Raw genomic sequence first — 21,382 nt, forward strand, 5'->3', positions numbered from 1 at the left:
GATCTATGAAAACAACTGCTGAGATGTAGTGCATTGTGTCTGTTGTATAGATGTTAATATGATGCTATAGAAAATATTTCTTTACTCAATAACTAGTTCTTGAACTCTTAAAATGAATGCACAAGGACTGTCCTAGGAGTCCTTGGCTAAACTATCATGAGGAAAGGCAAGCAAAATATTTAAAATTCCTTTTTAAAAACCTTTTTATAATTCTATTTTTTTTTAAAGATTTTATTTACTTATTTGACAGAGAGTGAGAGAGCACAAGCAGGGGGAGTGGCAGAGGGAGAAGCAGACTCCCGTTGAGCAGGGAGCCCGATGTGAGGCTAGATCCCAGGACCCTGGCATCATGTCCTGAGCCAAAGGCAGACAGTTAACAGACTGAGTCACCCAGGCGCCCCTCCAAATTTTTAATCTAAAGATCTAAAAGAGAACATTGGTGCTAGTCTTTGAAGAGCCAGCATTTTTTTATTAGTGTGAATTTGATAGTGGTCTAATATAAAAATTGAAATGCATAAAAAGCCTTGACCCTACTGGTGATAGTAGTAACTCCTCTTTACCCTCTTCTTAGTGAGCCTCCTTTGGTGGTGGGTATAGGTTGGTTAACTGTTATCTCAGATCACTGAATATTATTTTACCTGTAAAACACCTGGTAAAAAGGTGGCTTGGGAATTGACGGAGAGCTGATAGAAAAACAGGTTTTGGACTCCGAAGAACTTTGGGCAAATTACTTTGTCTCTTCGGGTTTCTCATGTAAAATGGTGATTAGGACTACTATTCTGTAAGAAGTTTGGAAGAGTTAGTGAGAGGTTATCCAGAGTACTGTTTAGTGCCTAGCAGGTAGGGAGATACTAAATAAATCACCAAGTTTATAGTTATAGTGGTAGTAGCTAGAGCCAGGACTGGGACAAGGCAATCAGTAACCCAGGGCAAAAAATGTAAGGAGTACTCATTCTCTGATACAGACCCTCTTCTTGTGAGAAGCTGAGAATGAGTGCCTCCTTAAACTTTGTGCTCTAGGTGCCTTGCTTGCTTCATTTTAGTTTGAGCACTGGTGCTAATAGGATCTGATAACTAACGAAGTGCCTAGATAATCTGTATGTAGTCAGTCTTACCACCTTCCTTCTTTTAAGCTTTATGTGTTATTAACTATTTAAAAGCTTGGTTTTTGATTTAGTTTCATGCCTGTAGTAGACATTGTCTCACGCCAAGATCTTTCTGAATGAAGGGTCTTTGTGGTGTTGCTCTTCATCTGCTTGTGGGTATTTCCACACTGTTGTTCTGGCCCTGGCATTCAGTGAGGCACAGAGAAGACAGATGCCCTTCTGAGGTAGTCACCTCTCTTCCCTTCCACTGCAGTTGTTTAGGCCTATGACTACTGGCTTTTGTTTAAAGAAAAAAAAAAAGTGCATTAAAGCATGCAAGTGAGTATTAACATATTTAAGTGAATAGGTAATTCCCGATGGAGGACACTGAATGATATTAGATAATTTTATGAATTAGAATTAATGGTTTTTTAAACTAATTCTTTAGGAAGAACTGCGGATTAAAATTTTTGTATAAAGCATTCTTACTGTTAGAAGTAAGGGATCGCCTTCACAAAGTCCTTTTAATTTAGTTCATCTAAATTCATTTTGGAGGGACTTTTTTGAGGTTTAGCAAGAGAGTATAAGAAGAAAAATATTTCCCTCTACAAATGTGAAAGGTGAAAGAAAGAAGATTACACTATTTTTAATTTTTCTGAAAAGGAAACGAGCTGCTTTGGTACTTCTCTAAAACTTCAACCAAGAAAAATAATTATTGTAATTTCAGGAGAATGGTGTGTATATTATTAGATTGCTAAATGATCTATTTTCCTAAAGGCCTTGTTTTCTTTTAGGTAGAAGAGCTCAGTAAAATACTCCATTGTGGGAGAAATGAAGACAATAAGAAGTCTGATGTAGAAGTACAAACAGAGAACCATCCTGCTTGGTCAATCTCAGGTATTCGGCTTATAGTGAAGATATCTTAGTGCTGTTACGTTCACATCATGATAAGGTGCAGTTTTCTTTAAACTTAAAATAGACATACATCTAGATAAATCTGAGAATTGTTATGTTGACTTTTCATACGATTTGGTATTTTCAGATAATCTCTATGTTCTTCTGGCGGGAAAATAGAAATGTCATTCTATAAATACATAATAATGCTAATGTGTTTTGGGGAGCACATTACTGGAGTAATGTTTGCCATGCTCTCAACCATTTACTCATATCTGGCCTTGCTTGGACCAGGTACCTGTGTTTTCTTGTTGATGCATTCCACTTAGCATTTTGTTCAGTGTCAATGTCTTAGGCCCTTATGGTAGTGATGAGCTCACAGCCATGACCTCATGAGTGGCATTGTGAGACAAAATAACTGAGCAACTGAGTTTTAAGAAATAGGAATCAGAAGAAATGATCTTCCCATTAAGTTTTGCCCTATTTTAATCAGTATGTAATTTAACTAAATTGTTAAACACAGCATTAGTATTAACATTACATATTTGTATGATACATTTTTTTAAAAGTCACCGTAAGAGAAATATGACAGAAAAAAACCACTCTGGTTTTTTGGTCATTTGGTAATGCAATAGTATTCAGGTAGTATGTGATTAGAAATTAAGAGTTGTTCCTTTTTTTTTTAAAAAACAACACAACCTATTTACCTGTTTTCATTTATATCCTTGCTATGGAAAATCCAAATCTACCGTTTTTTTAACTTTTAATTAATAGCTATGGTACTGAAGATGATGTTAGGATCAAAGATAAATACTCTGCCAGTTTATCTGCACCATCCATTTATTCTGTTAAATCGGATACAGTTATGAAAATATGATATGTTAGCATTGTGTGCTGTTTTATGTTCAGTGCTGGTAGTTTGGAATTAATTTCTCCTTATATACATTTTTCTAATATGATATCACCTAATTTACTTTTGCTACAGATTATTATTATCAGACATACTATAAGGATGTCAGTCTTCCAAATAAAGTGACTGAACTCTCAGTTCAGCAAGATCAGGATATTGAAGCTTCCACTTTTAATTCTGAAGATCAGGCACAAATAGAAAATGATGCTTATGCTGGTGCTGATATAACAGAACATGTTAAATGTGCAGAAGAGGACCATTTTGCCTCAAATTCAAATTCACAGGTAATAAGATGCTTAGCATGAAACTCTTGTTGCCCAAGACTGTGTCGTTTATTGTTATATAAAAAAAAGAGACTTCTTTAGTCCACAATGTGTGCAAGGCTTGTAAACATCCTGCATATAATGGTAAAGTGAATATTACAGTTTTTAGGAAAAAAATAAAAATTTATGAATAAGTAAAATTGTTTTTCTACTCTGTTGTGTTCTAAAAATTAATGATATGTATAAACTAAAAGAATTTGTCACTGTATTTTCACTCAACCAAAAAATTTGGGCAAGAGCCATAGTATCATATTCATAGTAATTTTTTTTTCAAGATTTTAATTTTTTTAGTAATCTCTCCATCCAAAATTGGGGCTCAAACTCACCACCCCAAGATTAAGAGTCGCACATTCCACCAGCTAATCCAGCCTGGTGCCCCCATTTTAAAAATTTTTTAATGCTTACTTTATGTCAGATACCTTGCCACTGTTGCCTGAGTGTCATATAAAGTTATTTCTTTAATTTATTTGAACAAGGATCCCAGTAATTCCAGGATCCCAAGATCCAGTATAACTTCTTAGTGTGTGATATCTCACATTACCTATAGCTTTTTCCTCCATCTCTCTTTTTAAAGTTTTTTTTCCCTTTGACCTGTAATTATTCTTTTTTTTTCCTAAAGATTTTATTTATTTATTTTGAGAGGGAGAGAGAGAGAGCACAAAGAAGGGCAAAGGGGCAGACAGAGAGGGAGAAGCAGACTCCCCAGTGAATAGGGAACCTAATGGGCTCGATCCCGACCAGAGTCAAAGACAGATGCTTAACCAACTGAGTCACCCAGAGGCCCCTGAACCTGTAGTTATTCTTTTTTCTTTCTTTCTTTTTTTTTTTTTTTAAGATTATTTATTTATTTATTTGACAGAAGGAGATCACAAGTAGGCAGAGAGGCAGGCAGAGAGAGAGGAGGAAGCAGGCTCTCTGCTCTGCAGGCACGATCCCAGGACCTGAGACCATGACCTGAGCCAAAGGCAGAGGCTTTAACCTACTGAGCCACCCAGACGCCCCACCTGTAGTTATTCTTAAAGAATATTTCATGGTCTTTATTTTGTAGATAGCTATCTTATGGTATCAGGTATCTGTTTTTGAGTAGTGGTCACACACTCAATTTTAATGTTTTCAAAACTAGGTTAGAATTGAATTAAAGACTAGTAATTATTTTTTTAAAGTGAACCAAACTGCAATTGATAGCCATCTCTTTCCATTGCAGAAGTTGAAGTCTTGTTTAAAATTGTTTTAAGTGTATTTATTGTTTTTAATTCTGCTTTTAAAGTGATAAAAGGAAGTTTTTGTCTTATTTGACATGAATATGTCTTACCTAGGAGCCAGCATCTGTATTAGCAGCAGAAGATACATCCTTAGAAGGTTCTTCATTAGCTGAAAGTTTGAGAGCTGCAGCAGAAGCTGCTGTGTCTCAGACTGGATTTAGTTATGATGAGAACACTGGACTGTATTTTGATCACAGCACTGGTTTCTATTATGATTCTGTAAGTATGTTGGACTGTTTAATGTTGTACTTGCTGCTTGATATCAAGTATTAAACCCTAAACTGAATTAAGAAAGGCAGGAAACTGCATTGAAAAATTATATTTGATTCAAAGGTATTTGACATGAGTAAAGAATTATAAAATAGCTTATGAAGCTATACTTCTGTGTTTTTAATTAAATAAGTTAATTGTGATTGTTATAGATTAATACTTGAGAAAGAGCTAGTCTTTTATATGTAAAGTAACACACAAAAATATTACATTTATTAATAAAAATAGACTGTTAACTGCATTGTTATAAAGTGTTTAAGAACTTTAACATTTTTTTCATAGAATTTATAAGGAAGTGACATTGTTAATTCTAGGCTTGGTATGTGAGCTAAATTGTAAAAAAAAAAAATTATTTCAAGTACTTATGAATCCATTTGAGCTGCAGAAGAAGTCCTCTTTTTGAATTCTCAATAGCCTGTTTATTATTAGTTCAAAAGTTCTGTGCCATTTAGGCATTTCACTTCTAAAAAAATCAATGTTAGGACTGAGAACTAGAGAATTTGTGTGGAATCAGACACATAATGGACCACTTACTAGGACAGACCCTAAAAATAAAGTTCTTGATTTACAATTCAGTGTTATGGCTATTGACATCTGGTACTTAACTGTATTTCATTCAGAATTTGAAAACAATGATGATGGAACTTACACACCTATATACCTCAGCTTCAGTGGTCTAGGCATGTGGTCTGGTCCTCAGAAATTATAGAATGTGGTACCCCAAAATGAAGCAGATGTTCAGCATTCTGGTCACTGGAACTATTGTTAACTAATCTAGAGAACATAATGATAATAATAGGTACCTGAGTTAGAGAAAGGATTTCATTAGCTTGTTGGTTTGTACTTGGTATACTTTGTAAAACCCTCATTAAAAGAGGATTTTCTTTTAAAGGAGTATGCTAATTGACCATGCTAATGTTTAAATTCTTATTACCAAAGAGACCAGCTATTACTTACTTGTTTTGAGGAAAATACAGAGCTTGCAAGTATATGATGTTAGTCTTCATCATTCTTCTACCTTCCTTTCTGTATCTTTCCTCCTGACATCTCTTCTATAAATGGTTAGTTACATTCTGTTGGTTTTATGTTTCAGTGAATTAGGGACTTCATTGTTTTGCCCTTTTTATTGTACTAGTTTCCATTTTATTGTAATTAAATAGTCTTTCTTAAATTTTTGAAAATGTGTTTTGGACTGAAAGAAGTAAGAGATAAAACAAGTTTGAGTTGTAAAAGTTTTATTATCACTGGTAATAAAGATTAGAACACTTCCACTTAGTTTTTTAGTTATGGAAAAGATTGAATTCTAAATATTTTTGTAAGACATCTGAAAAGGGAATTAAAGACAATAAATTGCAGTAATATCAACAGTTAAAAAATATTCATTCCAGGCAATTTTAGTTGCTTAACCTTAGTATATCATAAGACAATCCCAGGTCTGATCAGACTGGATTTATGATGTATATAAAATATACACTGTTGAATTAAATCTTGGTTAAAGAGTATGGGCCTTGGTTAAAGAGTATAGATGATTACATAATTTTTTTATCTTTCCAGTTTTTATCGATAATTTGCCAAAATTCATTTCTACATGGTTCTTTTACTTATTTAATTACTTACAGTAGAATTAATTAAGGAAGACAGTTTATCAGTTCCTTTATATATAAAATGTATTTATGAGCTTAATTTTATTTTTGAATTTTTCTTCAGGGCTTTTAGTTATGAACAAGCAAATACTTGTTTTATGACACTGAGAGGAGGGTTGAATTCTCAATAACATATTTATTATTAGTTTCAAAGTTCTGTGGCTTTTAAGCATTTCACTTAAAAAAAAATAGATCTTAGGACTGAGAACTAGGGAATTTGTGTGGAATTGGACATGTAATTTGGACCACTTACTAGGACAGAACCTAAAAACAAACCATTATTGTGTAATCATAAGGATAAGGAGTGAATTACTTTTTATATGGTTAGCTTTTTCCGATGCATGCCTTAGTTTTCATGACTTCTAAAAGGTTTTCTATTATCATTTTCATTAATGTATTAGGTTGAAACATATGAAATTGCTATTTCTCTAAGTATGAAAGTGGTAAAATTACTGGCAATTTTATTAGATTCAATTTAATATTTTAATGTATTCATTTTTCGTACTAGGAAAATTAGAGCAAATAGTGAATGTAAAGTATTTTGGCAACTTAGCATTTTTCTTTTTGTCATCTTTACTCATTATCTTCAGAAAATAGAAGAGTTCTTAAAAGAAACATTGACCATTTTTAAATACATGTAGCATTTCTATTTATTTATTTATTTTATTTTATTTTGTTATACCTGACTAGAACTTATTTATTTTTTTTTACTTTGAAAGGAAAATCAACTATATTACGATCCTTCCACTGGAATTTATTACTACTGTGATGTGGAAAGTGGTCGATATCAATTTCATTCTCGAGTTGATTTGCAACCTTATCAGACATGTGGCACAAAACCAAATAAGGAAAAAAAATTGAAGAAGAAAAGAAAGGATCCAGATTCTTCTGTAACAAATGAGGAAAAGGTAATGTCTTCATAATTTTAAAAAGTTACTTAATGATGATGTAATTATGTCAAGGTTTTTGATGAAACTGAAAATTATCATTCAGTAACTTTGTATTTCAAACATATCCATTAAGATAACATATCAGAATCTGTCAACCAAGGAGCATTCACAGAGGGCGAAGATGGACTTTTTCCACAAATTCTTAATCACTTAGAAGTAAAAGGAACTTCTTAAAGTTTGGAGGAGGTAGATTTAAGGCAGATAAAATACTCATGTATTACATAGTTTGGAAGAAGAGCGGTCAGACCCTTAACCAATATGTTGATGTTTGGGTGCCGGGGTGGATCAGCTAAGGGTCTGCCTTAGTCAGGTCATGATCTTGGGGTCCTGGGATCAAGCTCTGCATCAGGTGCTCTGCTCATTGGGGAGTCTGCTTCTCCCTCTCCCTCTGTGCTCTCTGTCCCTCACTTGCTCTCTCAAATAATAAAGTCTTAAAAAAATGAGTTGGTGTCATTGCACAATTCACAATAAAAGCACAGATTGTAACTAGATAGAGATAAAAGTTCTGCCTCTTAGTCATGTTGAGCAATTTCTTACCTATTATGTTAGCAAACATTAAATCAGTTGCTAGCAAATACGGGGTAAGTATGTGTTTATTAGAAATGGAAACTGAAGTCTTTATTTATTTGTTTTTTTAAGGGTTTATTTATTTTAGAGAGTGAGAGAGTGGCAGAAGGAGCAGAGGGGAGAAGAGAGAATCCTCAAACAGACTCACTGCATTGTGGGGAGCCTGGTACAGGTCTTGATCCTACAACATTGAGATCATGACCAAAACCAAAAGTCGGTCACCTAACTGACTGAGCCACCCAGGTGCCCTTGGTTCTTTTGGGAAAATAGATTGGCCATTTGTATCAATAACCATAAAAATATTAATATTTTTTAACTGGAAAATACCATTCCGGGTAATATTTTTTAAAAATCCAAAGAAAGAAGGGTGTCTATTGGCTCAGTTGATTGAGTGTCTGACTCTTGGTGTCTGCTTAGGTCGTGATCTTGGAATTGTGAGATCCAGTCCCATGTTGTGAGATCCAGCCCCTAGGGATTCTCTGTCTCCTTCTGCACCGTTCCTTGTTCGTTGTATGCAAGCATGTGCTTTCTCTCTCTCTCTCAAATAAATAAAATCTTTTAAAAAAAATCCAAAGAAAGATGCCTTTGTGTAGTTATATAGCAATATTTTTAAGAACAAAAAAATTAAGAGTTCAAATAGCCTACAAGATATTGGTTTAGAAAATGATAGTATGTTTAATTGAAAAACATTCTTGGGGCGCCTTGGTGGCTCAGTGGGTTAAAGCCTCTGCCTTCGGCTCAGGTCATGATCTCAGGGTCCTGGGATTGAGCCCCACATTAGGCTCCCTGCTTAGTAGAGAGCCTGCTTCCTCCTCTCTCTCTCTCTGCCTACTTGTGATCTTTGTCAAATAAATAAATAAAATCTTAAAAAAAAAAAAAAAGAAAAGAGAAAGCATTCTTTAGGCCTTAAAATGGTAATTTATAAAGACTGGGGGGAATTTAAAAAGTGCTTGTGATGCAGGGTTAAATTTAAAGAAGGAAAACATAAAAAACATTACCACTGCTCTTATGTGTATTCCCAGACATGTTAAGGTTGGTGGTTTATGTGCAGGAAAGGGGGCTTATTTGTTACATTGGCATTTTGTAAATTGTGGCAACTACTGGATACTTTGCTCTTGAAATTTCATCTCATGTTTTTCTCGTAACCAAAGAGAAAAGGTTTTTAACGTATAATACTAAAGTTCACATATGGAATTGGGTTTTTTTTGGATTTACTTTCTCTGTTTGAGTTGTTTGTATTTGTCTTATTTTCACTGACGTACCTAGGAATAAAAGAGAATGTGACTAAATACTGAAAATGATTTTTCTGTTTGCTTTCAAGACTTCTGTTTTAATGACTTAAACCTGTTGCTAGTAGTTGAACTTTTTGAAAAGATAGGTTGTGAAGGTACTTCTTTCAAACAATGGAAAAGAACATAGAGTGTCCTTAAATGACTTTTCCTGACAAACGGGAGAATGAAATTTGAAAGTGTTTTGTGAGATTTTACTCCAGGTTTGTTCCCATAACTGCTCATCTTTACCATCCTTTCTTAAAAATATGTGTTAGGATAGGTACTTACAAACAATCCTGATGGGATTTTGAGAATTCCCCTAAGAGTCTAAAAGGTAGCTGTGAAACATAGGAGACCATTTAAGACATCCTCATCCTCGCCCCCCCCCCCTTTTTAATTAAGATACTCTCGAACCTCACTCTTTGCAACTGGAGGTATGTGGAAAGAGATTGGCGTAACTAACAAAAGAGATTGGCATAAATAACTTAAAATATGCATATATGCTTCAATGGCCACATACAGGCTCCTTTCTTATCTCTTAATGAATGTTTATCTAACATTCTGGACTGGTAGATGGTTTTTGAGAAGTAGCACATCTGACATTTTCATTCATTCCCACCCCACATGTGTTTTCCTGTAAGTAGTAATAATAAAATATACAAGATTGAAAACTGCCTTTTTTTTTTTTTTTTTTTTTTTTAGTAGGGAAGTTTTTAATAGGGAAGTTTTTAATAGGGTTTTTGGCTATATTTGCAGTGGCTTTTAAAACTCTCATAGTTTTTCAGTTTCTTGTCCTTCTTCTTGCCTCTGAGGAGTTTGTTTTGCTGGGAGTACATATAGTTTATCATACTGTGAGTGTTTAGTTGGTCTCCAAACTGAATTTATGCTACTGTTAAAAATAAGTGTTTAAGATGCTCTCATATTTTATAAAATAAAAGAAGACCATATGAATGCAATTCATCATGTTACTTTAGGCAGAAAGAAGATTCAAAATATGTTACAAACCAAAGGAAAAAGGAAAATAACTGATTATTTTAAGTTTAGAATAATAGATTGCATTGGTCATAAGGTTTGCCCACTCTCATGTATAATGAGTTATAAAAGGCTTATGTTCACTAATTTGCAATTTTAGAATAAAAGAGATATAACTAATTCATTTATACTTTAAATTATTTTGTATAATCAGATCACCTCAATGAAATACTAAATACTAAAATACTAAATTTTAGTGAAACTGTAGCTCTGCTACATTAGGTACATCTGTTTTTTTTTTTTTTTTAAAGATTTATTTATTTGAAAGGGCACGCATTGTGTGTGTGCCTCTCAGGGGAGAGGCAAAGGGAGGAGAGGCTGGGTGCGGAGCCCACCTTGGGACTCAGTTCCACAGTCCGTGAGATCATGACCTGAGCCCAAACCAAGAATTAGACGCTTAACCGACTGACACACCAGATGCCCCACATCTGTAATCACTCTTGTAAATAAAGCTGATTCTGGGGCGCTTGGGTGCCTCAGTCATTAAGCATCTGCCTTCAGCTGGGATCATGGTCCCATGATCAAGCCCTGCATCGGGGTCCCTGCTCTGTGGGGAGACTGCTTCTCCCTCTCTCACTCCCTGCTTGTGTTCCCTTGCTCACTGTCTCTCTCTCTGTCAGAAAAATAAATAAAATCTTAAAAAAGCTGATTCTGTATTTTATGTGTTTTGACTTGATTATTGGTTAAAAGTTCAAAAAGAAAATTTAGGGTAAATATATTTTCTAGGCGTGCACTACCCAGTAAAGGTAGTCAGCACTAGCCTCATACAGCTATTGAGCACTTGAAATGAGGCTTGTCCTAATTATGGTGTTTTATAAGTATGAAGTACAGCACGCTCACTTTTGAAGACTAAAAGTCTTGAAGTACCAAAAAATCCATGTAAAATATTTCATTAATAGTATTATAGTGATTAAATGTTATTTGTTATAATAAATGGTAATACTTTGTAAACATTGGATAAATAAAGTGAATTTTACTGACTTTTACCTTTTTAATGTGGTTACTAGGAAATTTTATTTTATTTTTTTAAAGATTTTATTTATTTGTTAGACAGACAGAAATCACAAGTAGGCAGAGAGGCAGGCAGAGAGAGAGGAGGAAGCAGGCTCCCTGCTGAGCAGAGAGCCGGATGCGGGGCTCGATTTCAGGATCCTGCAATCATGAGCCGGAGGCAGAGGCTTTAACCCACTGAGCCACCCAGGCGCCCTGGTTGCTAGGAAATTGTAAAGTATATATATTTATGTGTGTGTATATGGCTTGTATTATATTTTTGTTGGTTAGAAGTGGTCTAGGCTGTTGTATCATCCAAGGAATGTGTGATAAGGGCCTGGACTGGGATAGTTAGTGAATAGATATGGAGAATTGGGATCAAGTATAAACACTCCATAGCACTTGGGAATGGATTCCAAGTGGTAGTTAAGGGGATGTCAAAGATAACTATAAGGGGCGCACTTATAATCTCTAAATAAAATCTTTAAAAAAAATAACTATAAGATTTTTGATTTGGGTTATTAGAGGATGGTAATGTCATTAAGTAAGAAAGGGAACATGAGAGGAAGAGGGGCTTATAGGTAATAGCTATTGGTATTTCATATAAAATATTGTACACATATCTTCACTAATTCTTTGAAACATTTAGTGTTAGAAGGTGGTCATGTTTAACCTATTTTCTCCTGTTCCTACCTCCCTACCTGTGTCTTTCCAGGATTTGAATGCAGAAGATCAGAAAGCATCCAATGTTGAATGTGTAAGCTGCAGTGAGGGAGAAGATTTTGCAAATGTGAAAAAGAAGGCCAAAATAGACATTCATTACAAAAGTAGTCCTGCCAAATTTACTGTTCCAGTTAGCGGAAAGACTACAGACTCTTCTGTTAGTGAAAACATTTATAATTCGACATCATTCAAAGATGAGAAAATCATGGAGACTGATAGTGAGCCAGAAGAAGGTGAAATTACAGACTCTCAGACAGAGGACAGTTACGATGAAGACATTACCAGTGAAGACAATGTAACTGCAGAAGATACTGAGGATGAAGGTGGGTAAATAACTATTGTTTAATTATCTGTAAATAACCCAGTCTGGTAATGGTAAAAGAGCAACAGAGTTAAAAATGTTTGTAATTCTTATGTCTGCAAAAAATAACTGTTTTAAACTGATTATTTTAATGACATTGTTGAAAATTATTTGAGCTACCAACAAAGTGGTCACCAGTACCATTATGATTATTTTTAAAGGGAAGAATTTGAATAAATTACTAATACTTGGACCTTAAAGTTTTATTGCATTGAATGGCCTAGTCAATGGAACGAAACCAAGTTACTTACATTCTAAAGTATATACTAAAGCTTTTTGGTGGTTTAGGTATTTGTAGTCTGCTTTTGTAACTGAGGGGAAAAGTAAATTACATTTAAAAAGTGTGGTCCAGGGGCGCCTGGGTGGCTCAGTGGGTTAAAGCCTCTGCCTTTGGCTCAGGTCATGATCCTGGGGCCCTGGAATCGGGCCCTGCATTGGGCTCTCTGCTCAGTGAGGAGCCTTCTTCCTCCTCTCTCTTTCTCTGCCTGCCTCTCTGCCTACTTGTGATCTCTCTCTCTCTGTAAAATAAATAAATAAAATCTTTAAAAAAAAAGTGTGGTCCAGGGGCACCTGAGTGGCTCAGTCAGTTAAGCGGCTTCCTTAGGCTTAGGTCATGATCTCAGGGTCCTGGAATCGAACCCTGCATCAGGCTTTCGGCTCAGCAGAGAGCCTGCTTCTCTCTTTCCCTCTGCTGCTCTCCCTGCTTGTGAGTGCACACTTTCATGCATTTTCTCTCTCTCTCTGTCAAATAAATAAATAGGAGCTTTTAAAAAAAAGTGTAGTCCCTGACTTAGCTACATAGATGTTATGGTAAATCTTACATTTAAAAAATATATATATTTATTTTAGAGAAAGAGAAGGAAAGGAAAAGGAAAAGGAGAGAGAGAATCTAGAGCAGATTCAACACTGAGTGTGGAGCCTGACACAGTGCTCGATCTCCCAACTCTGAGATCATGACCTGGGCAGAAAACAAGAGTCAGACACTCAACTGACTGTACCACCTATGTGCCCCAAGTATTACATTTTTTCAACATGAGGTTATAAAGACATACTTTTTTTTTTTTAAAGATTTTATTTATTTTTTGATGGACATAGTGAGAGAGGGAACACAAGCAGGGGAGTGGGAGAGGGAGAAGCAGGCTTCCCACTGACCAGGGAGCCTGATTCAGGGCTTGATCCCAGGACCCTAGATCATCACCTGAGCTGAAGGCAGTTGCTTAATAGCTGAGCCACAGGTGCCCCATAAAGACATACTTTTAAAGCTCAGGATATTACATTAGGTTTTATGAGCTTATTTTGTTCTTGATACAGTTTCTCTCACTTTTTTTTTTAAGTGGGACTCAGTTTTTCTAAGTTAATATAAAAATTCTTGATTAGGATATTTTCAAATTCCAGCACCTTAAAAAAGAGAGAGAACTGTTTATTTTGTAATTGTGATAGATCCTGAGTATCTTTAGGTTGATCACTTCAAATTGGTAAGTGTTAAAGTCTTATCAAGTATGTCATATAGCAGAACTTAAGAAGGTTGTTTCAAACAGAATTAAGATTTTGATCAATACGTTTTTTTAAAGGAAACTTACATTTTTAATAAAAAGACTTTATTTATTTTTAAGATAGGAGGAGAGTGAGAAAGGAAGTGCACAAGTAGGGGGAGCAGCAGGCAGAGGGAGAAGACGACTCCCATGCTGAGTAGGGAGCCTGATGCGGGACTCAATCTCAGGACTCCAGGATCATGACCTGAGCCAAAGACAGATGCTCACCCCACTGAACCACTCAATCGCCCAGAACAATACATTTTTTTTTTAAATTTTAAAGATTTTTATTTATTTGAGAGAGAGAGCATACGGTCGGGGGCACGAGGAAGAGCAGAGGGAGAGGGACAAGCTGACTCCGTGCTCAGCGTGGAGTCCTACGCTTGACACTCCTGACTCTGACATCACAACCTAAGCCAAAATCAAGAGTTGGGTGCTAAACTGATTGAGCTACCCAGGCACTCCTCAATACATTTTATTTTATGGATGCTTCCTATTCCTGCCTAGAAATTTTTTCCATAGCATTTGAATTAATACTTACACATTTCTTTCTTTAACAGACGAAGAAAAAATTTGGCCCCCGTGTATTAGAGTAATTGTTATTAGATCACCAGTATTGCAGACAGGATCACTTTTTATCATTACAGCTGTAAACCCTGCTACAATTGGAAGGTAAAAATATTTCATTTTACTATGTTTGTGTATTTATCTTATTCCAGTGGATTGTGTATTCCTCAAGCGGTTATCATAAAGTGTTCATGGTACTTGTTGAATAGTCAAACACTGAATGACATCCATGTTCCTCCCTCTCCTACTCAGAAAATATTGTTCACACTTATCTTTGCCACAGAAATTTTATCATTTTCTTACTTTTTGTACTGCTCTTTTTAGGTTTAAATTCATTAGTTAAATCCAGTGTTTGTCTAGTATTTAATCTCCTTTCTGTTTCTTTTACCCCTTTGTAATTCAGCTTGGTAGAGAGGTTTTAATTGTAAGTAGGATCATTTCATTACTTCCCAACAGGAAAGAAAAATCTATCCTTAATTCATATTCTCTACAATATCTTAGCTTTAAATTCTTGAGGAATAGTGTAGTCCTTTTATATAGTAGTAATATAGTCCTTGTAGTCCTTTCTATATAGTACTAGAGGTGGGAATGTAGTCAGTGGATCTTAAATGATGTTAGTACAAAGGATATGCTGTCCTTCTTGATAGTTTATTATTTTAATTTTTTTATAAAGATTTTTTTTTTTTAATTCAGAGCAGGAGAGACAGCATATGAGTGTAGGGAGGGGCAGAGGGAGAGAATCTCAAGCAGACTCTACCCTTAGCATGGAGCTTGACTCAGGGTTCAATCTCATGACCCAGGAGATCATGAGCTGATCTGAAACCAAGAGTTGCACTCTTAACTGACCGAGCCACTCAGGCACCCCTGGATGTTTATTATTAATGTGGGGTAGATGTATCGAAAAGTAAAAGTAATCCTGGAACTTCTTTCAAACAGGAAATTAAGAGTAGGATTAAGGGAATGACTTAGTGTGATAGAGAGACTTGCATTTTAACATTATCTTTTAAAACAACGACAAAATCTTAAATATAATTTCTTCATTAACTGTGTTTAATCTATATGTGGTTCAAAAATTATTAAAGGCACTTTACTTAACTCTGCAGAGAAAAAGATATGGAGCATACTCTCCGAATCCCTGAAGTTGGTGTTAGTAAGGTAAGCTCTTTGATTTTTCCAATATAGAGTCCTAGATATGATTTTATAAACCCTCATTATGACAGAAAGCTTAGGAGCTTTTTTATTTAGTAGAAAGTTTAATAGTCCAGGTAGTAACGGAAATGAAAGCAATTCAGATTTCTCTATTCCACTGCTTGCAAGAATAATTCTTTATCAAAATTAGAGTAAACTAAATGATGTTTAATTTTTAACAGTCTAGAGCAGGAATAGAAATGTAGATTAATTTAAGTATTAAAGTAATAACCATTTAACAGATACTTAGAATGAAATAAGTGTGCTTGATTTGGCAGTTCAATAATGAATCAGACCTGGATTCAGGCTATTTTATTAGATGGTTACTTTTATTAGATGGTTATTTATTTATTTATTTTACATTTTCCTGCTTCAATTTTATTTATTTTTATTAACATATAATGTATTATTTGCCCCAGGGGTACAGGTCTGTGAATCACCAGGTTTACACACTTCACAGCACTCACCATAGCACATACCTTCCTCAGTGTCCATAACCAACCACCCTCTCCCTATCCCCCTCCCCCCAGCAACCCTCAGTTTGTTTTGTGAGATTAAGAGTCTCTTATAGTTTGTCTCCGTCCCGATCCTATATTAGATGGTTATTTTATTAGGTGGTTGAGTCTAGAGTATTTTACAACTCAAGAACTATGGTTTCAGGAAAAGGAATACTTGGGTTTATAAAACAGAGCAGAGTTGCTTGTAACTTTAGTTACAAGAAGAAAAAACGAAAGGTTTTGCTACCGATACTCTTTATATTTAGTGTTTATCTTTTTCTTTACTGTATTTTCTGTAGTTTTTCCCTCTCTTCTATGGTGGTTATCTTTTTCTGACCTTTCATCATCTCCATTTTGTTTTTATTTAGTAGACTATAATATGAATTTAAGGTATAGATTTTATGTGTTTTTTTTTTTCTTTAGGGAATGAAATCTGTTTTCCATTATAGTTTGAAAGTCCACTTATTTTTACTTTGTTTCAACTCATTCAGAAGGGAGAAAATTTTCATAATCTTAACTGGGTCCAGATTATCTTGCTTTTTTATTTTGCTATGACCCTTCTGCCTCCAAAGAAAACCCATTCTGATTTAAATAGCAATTCAATCTAAAATATAGGTAGTTCTTCCAGCGCCTGGCTGGCTCAGTGGGTTGAGCTGCTGCCTTCAGCTCAGGTCATGATTCCGGGGTCCTGGGATTGAGCCCCGAGTCGGGCTCTCTGTTCAGCAGGGAGCCTGCTTCCTTCTCTCTATCTCTGCCTGCCTCTGCCTGCCTGTGATCTCTCTCTGTCAAATAAATAAATAAAATCTTTAAAATAAAATAAAATATAGGTAGTTCTCTAGCGGCATTTCTGCTTTTTCTTTCTTTAAAACCAAGATATTCACTGATGGGTTAAATGGTTTGTTACTTTATGAAATCAGTTTGACTATATATCACATATATCCAGGTAGGTGAAAAAAATAAAAAAATCCATACACTTCTTTTAATATTAGGGAAAAATGGAATCTATCACTGGATAGGGGAAGACCTTCTGAGTTTAAAAAAATGGGGAAAAAAATCACAGAAAACATAATTTTGAGTAATTTAAGTTTTAAGTTTTTGTTAAAAAAATTTAAAAGGCAGAGTACGTGGGGCATCTAGCTGGCTCAGTCAGTAGAATGTGGAACTTTTGATCCTCAGGTTGGGAGTTCAAGTCCCATGTTGGATGTAGGATTTACTTAATAATAATTAAATGGAAAAGGGGTGCCTGGGTGGCTCAGTCGGTTAAACAGCTGTCTTCGGCTCAGGGATCCTGGGGATCCCAGGATCCCCAGAGTCCTGGGATCGAGCCCTGCATCGGCTTCCCTGCTCAGTGGAGAGCCTGCTTCTCCCTCTCCCTCTGCCTGCTGCTCTGCCTACTTGTGCTCTCTGTCAAGTAAATAAATAAAATCTTAAAAAAAAAAAAAAAAAGGCAGACTACGACAGTAAGACAAATATGACAAAATATATATCTCTTATGTTCTAAAATCTCATACAGATTCATTTTTTTCAAACCCGACTGGGACACTGATAGATAAGTGAGCGAAGTATATGAATGAACAATTCACAATGCAGGGGGTATCATTACTATGAGAAAACCATTCAGTCTTTCTAAAAATTTTAAGAAATACAAATGAAGTCAAGATGTCAGTTTTCATTTGTCATATCTATTAAATTTCACTCCTCTTGGGAGCATAATTTAAAACAGCTCTTTGGAATAAAATTTCAAATAAAAAAAAGCCTTGAAACTATGTAAATGCTTTGGTATCGTGATTAGTATTTTAAAGAACCCAGCTGAAAAAAATGTATGAAGGACACGAAGAGCAAATTTGCAGAAGACGGAATCCATGTGGCTAAAAAATACAAGGTTTCAGTCTTTGTAGTAATTGGGGAAGTACAAATTAAAATCATGATGAGATTTAATTTCATATCTGTTATGCTTGCAAAAACTGGAGATTCTGATAATACCAAATGTTGGCTAAGACTATATAGAGTAAGAAAATTCTTATAGTTTGTTTTTGGGAATATAAATTGATTATACCACTTTGGAAAACATTATGGCAGTATCTAATAAAGTTTAGGATTTGTACATACTATGACTTAGTACTTTCATTCTTAAGAATATCCCCTGAAGGGCACCTGGGTAGCTCAGTTGGTTGGTTGGTTAAGGGATTGCCTTCAGCTCAGGTCATGATTCCAGGGTCCTGGGATTGAGCCCCGCATCAAGCTCCCTGCTCAGTGGGGAGCCTGCTTCTCCTTCCCCCTTTGCTCTGCGTACTTGTGCTCTCTCAGTCTCTGTCAAATAAATAATTAAAAAAAAAAAAAAAAGAATATACCCCTGAAAAACCCTTGCATTGTCTACTATAAGGTTGCATATATATGAATAAGAATATAAGAATATTTATAGAAACATCTTAAAAAATAGTAAAACCTTGGGATGAAAAACTGAATGTTCATCATCAGAAGAATATGTTGAAGAATGCTACAGTGAATTTTACCATTCAGCAAAATGGCAAAACTGTACACAACTTGATGTACCTCACAATATAATGTTAAGCCAAAGAAGCAAAATGAAAGAAATACGTACAGTAGCATATGTTTGTCGGAACTTCTCAAACTAAATTTAAGACCTGTGAATTTTCTGTATATAAGTTACATCTCAAGAAAATATTCATACAGTGTAATTCCCACTTATGTCAAGTTCCAGACCAGGCAAAATAAACACGAATTGTTTATGGATGCATACATACGGGGTGAAAGTAATATCATGATTAAATATTAAACCTTTGAAAAGAAAGGGTGTGGGATGAACAGAATGAGTTACACATCCAAGAATAATAATATATATTTTTTAAATATCTGAGGCAAGGGGGCCTGAGTGGCTCAGTTAGTGAAGTTTCTTCATTTCAGCTTAGGTCATGATCTTAAGTGTCCTGAGATCCAGCCCTGTTTTGGGCTCTATGCTCAGCCTGGAATCTGCTGGGGATTCTCTATCTCCCTCTGCCCCTCTCCCCACTTACGCCCTCTCTCTGTCAAATAAAATAAAATAAAGCCTAAAAAATAAATATCTGGGTCAAATAAGGCAAAATATATTAAAGCTGGGTCATGGGTAGACCAGTTCAGTATATTCTTTTGTGTTTTTGGAACACTTTATAATTAGTTTGTTTATGAAAACTTTTTTTTTCTTCTTTTTTTTTCAAGGGTTTTATTTATTATTTGACAGAGAGAGCACAAGTAGGGTGAGAAGCAGGCTCCCCACTAAGCAGGGGGCCTGATGTGGGCTTGACCCAGGACAGGACCTGACCTGAAGGCAGACACTTAACTGAGACACCCAGGCACCCCTGTTTATGAAAAATTTTAAGAACAACTTCATTGAAATACAGTCCACATCCTGTATACAATTTATGCATTGAAAGTATGTAATTCAAAGGTTTTTGGGTGAATTTAGAGTTGTGTAGGCATCACCACAATCAGTTTCAGAACATCCCCCCCCCCTTTTTATTTTTTATTTATTTATTTATTTATTTTTTTAAAAAAAGATTTTATTTATTTATTTGACAGAGAGATATCACAAGCAGATGGAGAGGCAGGCAGAGAGAGAGAGAGAGAGAAGCAGGCTCCCTGCTGAGCAGAGAGCCCGATACGGGACTCGATCCCAGGACCCTGAGATCATGACCTGAGCCGAAGGCAGCGGCTTAACCCACTGAGCCACCCAGGCGCCCCCCCCCCCCCTTTTTAAAGCTTTTATTTTATTTGAGGGAGAGAGAGAGGATGAGAAGGAGGGGCAAAGGGAGAGGGAAGACAGCCTCCCAGCTGAGCAGGGAGCCCAGTTCAGGGTTCAATCCCAGGACCGTGAGATCATGATCTGAGCTGAAGGCAGACGCATAACTGACTGAGCCACGCAGGCGCCCAGTTTCAGAACATTTTCATCACCATAGAAAAAACAGTAATAGTCACTCCCCATTTCCTTTCAACTCTCACAGGCCTAGGCAACCACAGTCCGCTTTCTGTTTCTGTGGATTTGCCTGTTCTGCACGTCACGTAAATAGAATCCTATAATATATAGTTGTTTTTACCTAATAGGTTTTCAGGATTCATTCATGTTGTAGCATATATCAGTATTTCATTTCTCTTTATTACCAAATAATAATGTCAGTGTATGGATATACTACATTTTGTTAATCAGTTATTGTTTGAATTGTTTCCACTTTTTGACTACTAAGAGTAATGCTGCTGTGAACATTCATGTACAAGTTTTTATTTGTATGTTTTTATTACTCTTGATATATACCTAAAAGTAGAATTGTTGGGTCCTATGGTAACTCTGTTTAACCTTTTGAGGAACTGCCATATCCTTCTAAAACAGGTACATAGTTTTACATTCCCACCAGCAGTGTATTGTTTATAAAATTTTAAATGAAATGTCTGTAGTTCTTTATCCAGTTAAATAGACATGTACTGAGTATATGCCATTATATGTGAGGATCTGTGTTATATGTACTGAGTCATAAGCAGAAATGTAAACTAAGCAGTAATTGTTAGCCCTAAAGCAGCTATCCCCTATGCAGTAATTTTGCGTAGTGTAATTGTTATGTAAAGAAAGTACTGTGGAGCAAGGAGGGAATGTTAGTCCTGAGTATTGAAAATCTAGAAAACTTCTCTGAGGAGTTCACCTTGAGGGGCACATGGCTGGCTCAGTCAGTAGAGCATGACTCTTGATCTCAGGGGTTGGGAGTTTGAACCCCATTTTGGGTATAGAGATTGTTTTGGAAAAAATTGAATCTTTAGGGGCGGCTGGATGGCTCAGCTGGTTAAGCAGCTGCCTTTGGCCCGGGTCATGATCCCAGAGCCCCGGGATTGAATCCCGCATTGGGCTTCCAGCTCCATGGGGAGTCTGCATCTCCCTCTGACCCTTTCTTCTCTCATGCTCTCTCTTAGTGTCTCTCTCTCACATAAATAAAATCTTAAAAAAAGAAAAAAAAATCTTCAAAAGAAAAAGTTCATCTTGAATATTTTATATTAAGAACTTTTAATGATAGAGACCAATACTTTTTTTTTTTTTTGCCTTTTTGTTTTTTAAAGTTTTAAATTATTTTTATTAACATAAAATGTATTATTTGCCCCAGGGGTACAGGTCTGTGAATCGTCAGGCTTACACATTTAAGATCAATACTTTTATTAGGTGAAAAATAGTTTCAAATGTTTTAAATACTCTAATCTCAAATATATTATAAAAATAGAAAATATAAGACACACACTGAATTATTAATGGCAGTAGTAGGTGGAATTACAGGTGACTTTC

The 21,382-nt window shown here is 35.5% G+C and overlaps 1 protein-coding gene across 16 annotated transcripts in view; it reads left to right on the forward strand.

Moving 5' to 3' along the window:
• AGGF1 (angiogenic factor with G-patch and FHA domains 1) overlaps positions 1–21,382 on the forward strand; it is a 133,063-nt gene that overhangs the window by 1,384 nt on the left and 110,297 nt on the right. For all 16 annotated transcript variants that reach the window (XR_009354031.1, XR_009354032.1, XR_009354023.1 and 13 more), the window contains exons 2-8: positions 1,880–1,982; positions 2,965–3,173; positions 4,529–4,693; positions 7,107–7,295; positions 11,913–12,243; positions 14,374–14,485; positions 15,484–15,535. Coding sequence is in view for 4 of the 16 variants with exons in the window: in XM_059175286.1 (XP_059031269.1) it covers positions 1,880–1,982; positions 2,965–3,173; positions 4,529–4,693; positions 7,107–7,295; positions 11,913–12,243; positions 14,374–14,485; positions 15,484–15,535 (1,161 nt within the window). In the remaining 12 variants the exon portion in view is untranslated. The remainder of the gene's footprint in view (positions 1–1,879; positions 1,983–2,964; positions 3,174–4,528; positions 4,694–7,106; positions 7,296–11,912; positions 12,244–14,373; positions 14,486–15,483; positions 15,536–21,382) is intronic.

The sequence above is a fragment of the Mustela lutreola genome, chromosome 5 (genome assembly GCF_030435805.1).
Source record: "Mustela lutreola isolate mMusLut2 chromosome 5, mMusLut2.pri, whole genome shotgun sequence".
Taxonomy (NCBI): domain Eukaryota; kingdom Metazoa; phylum Chordata; class Mammalia; order Carnivora; family Mustelidae; genus Mustela; species Mustela lutreola.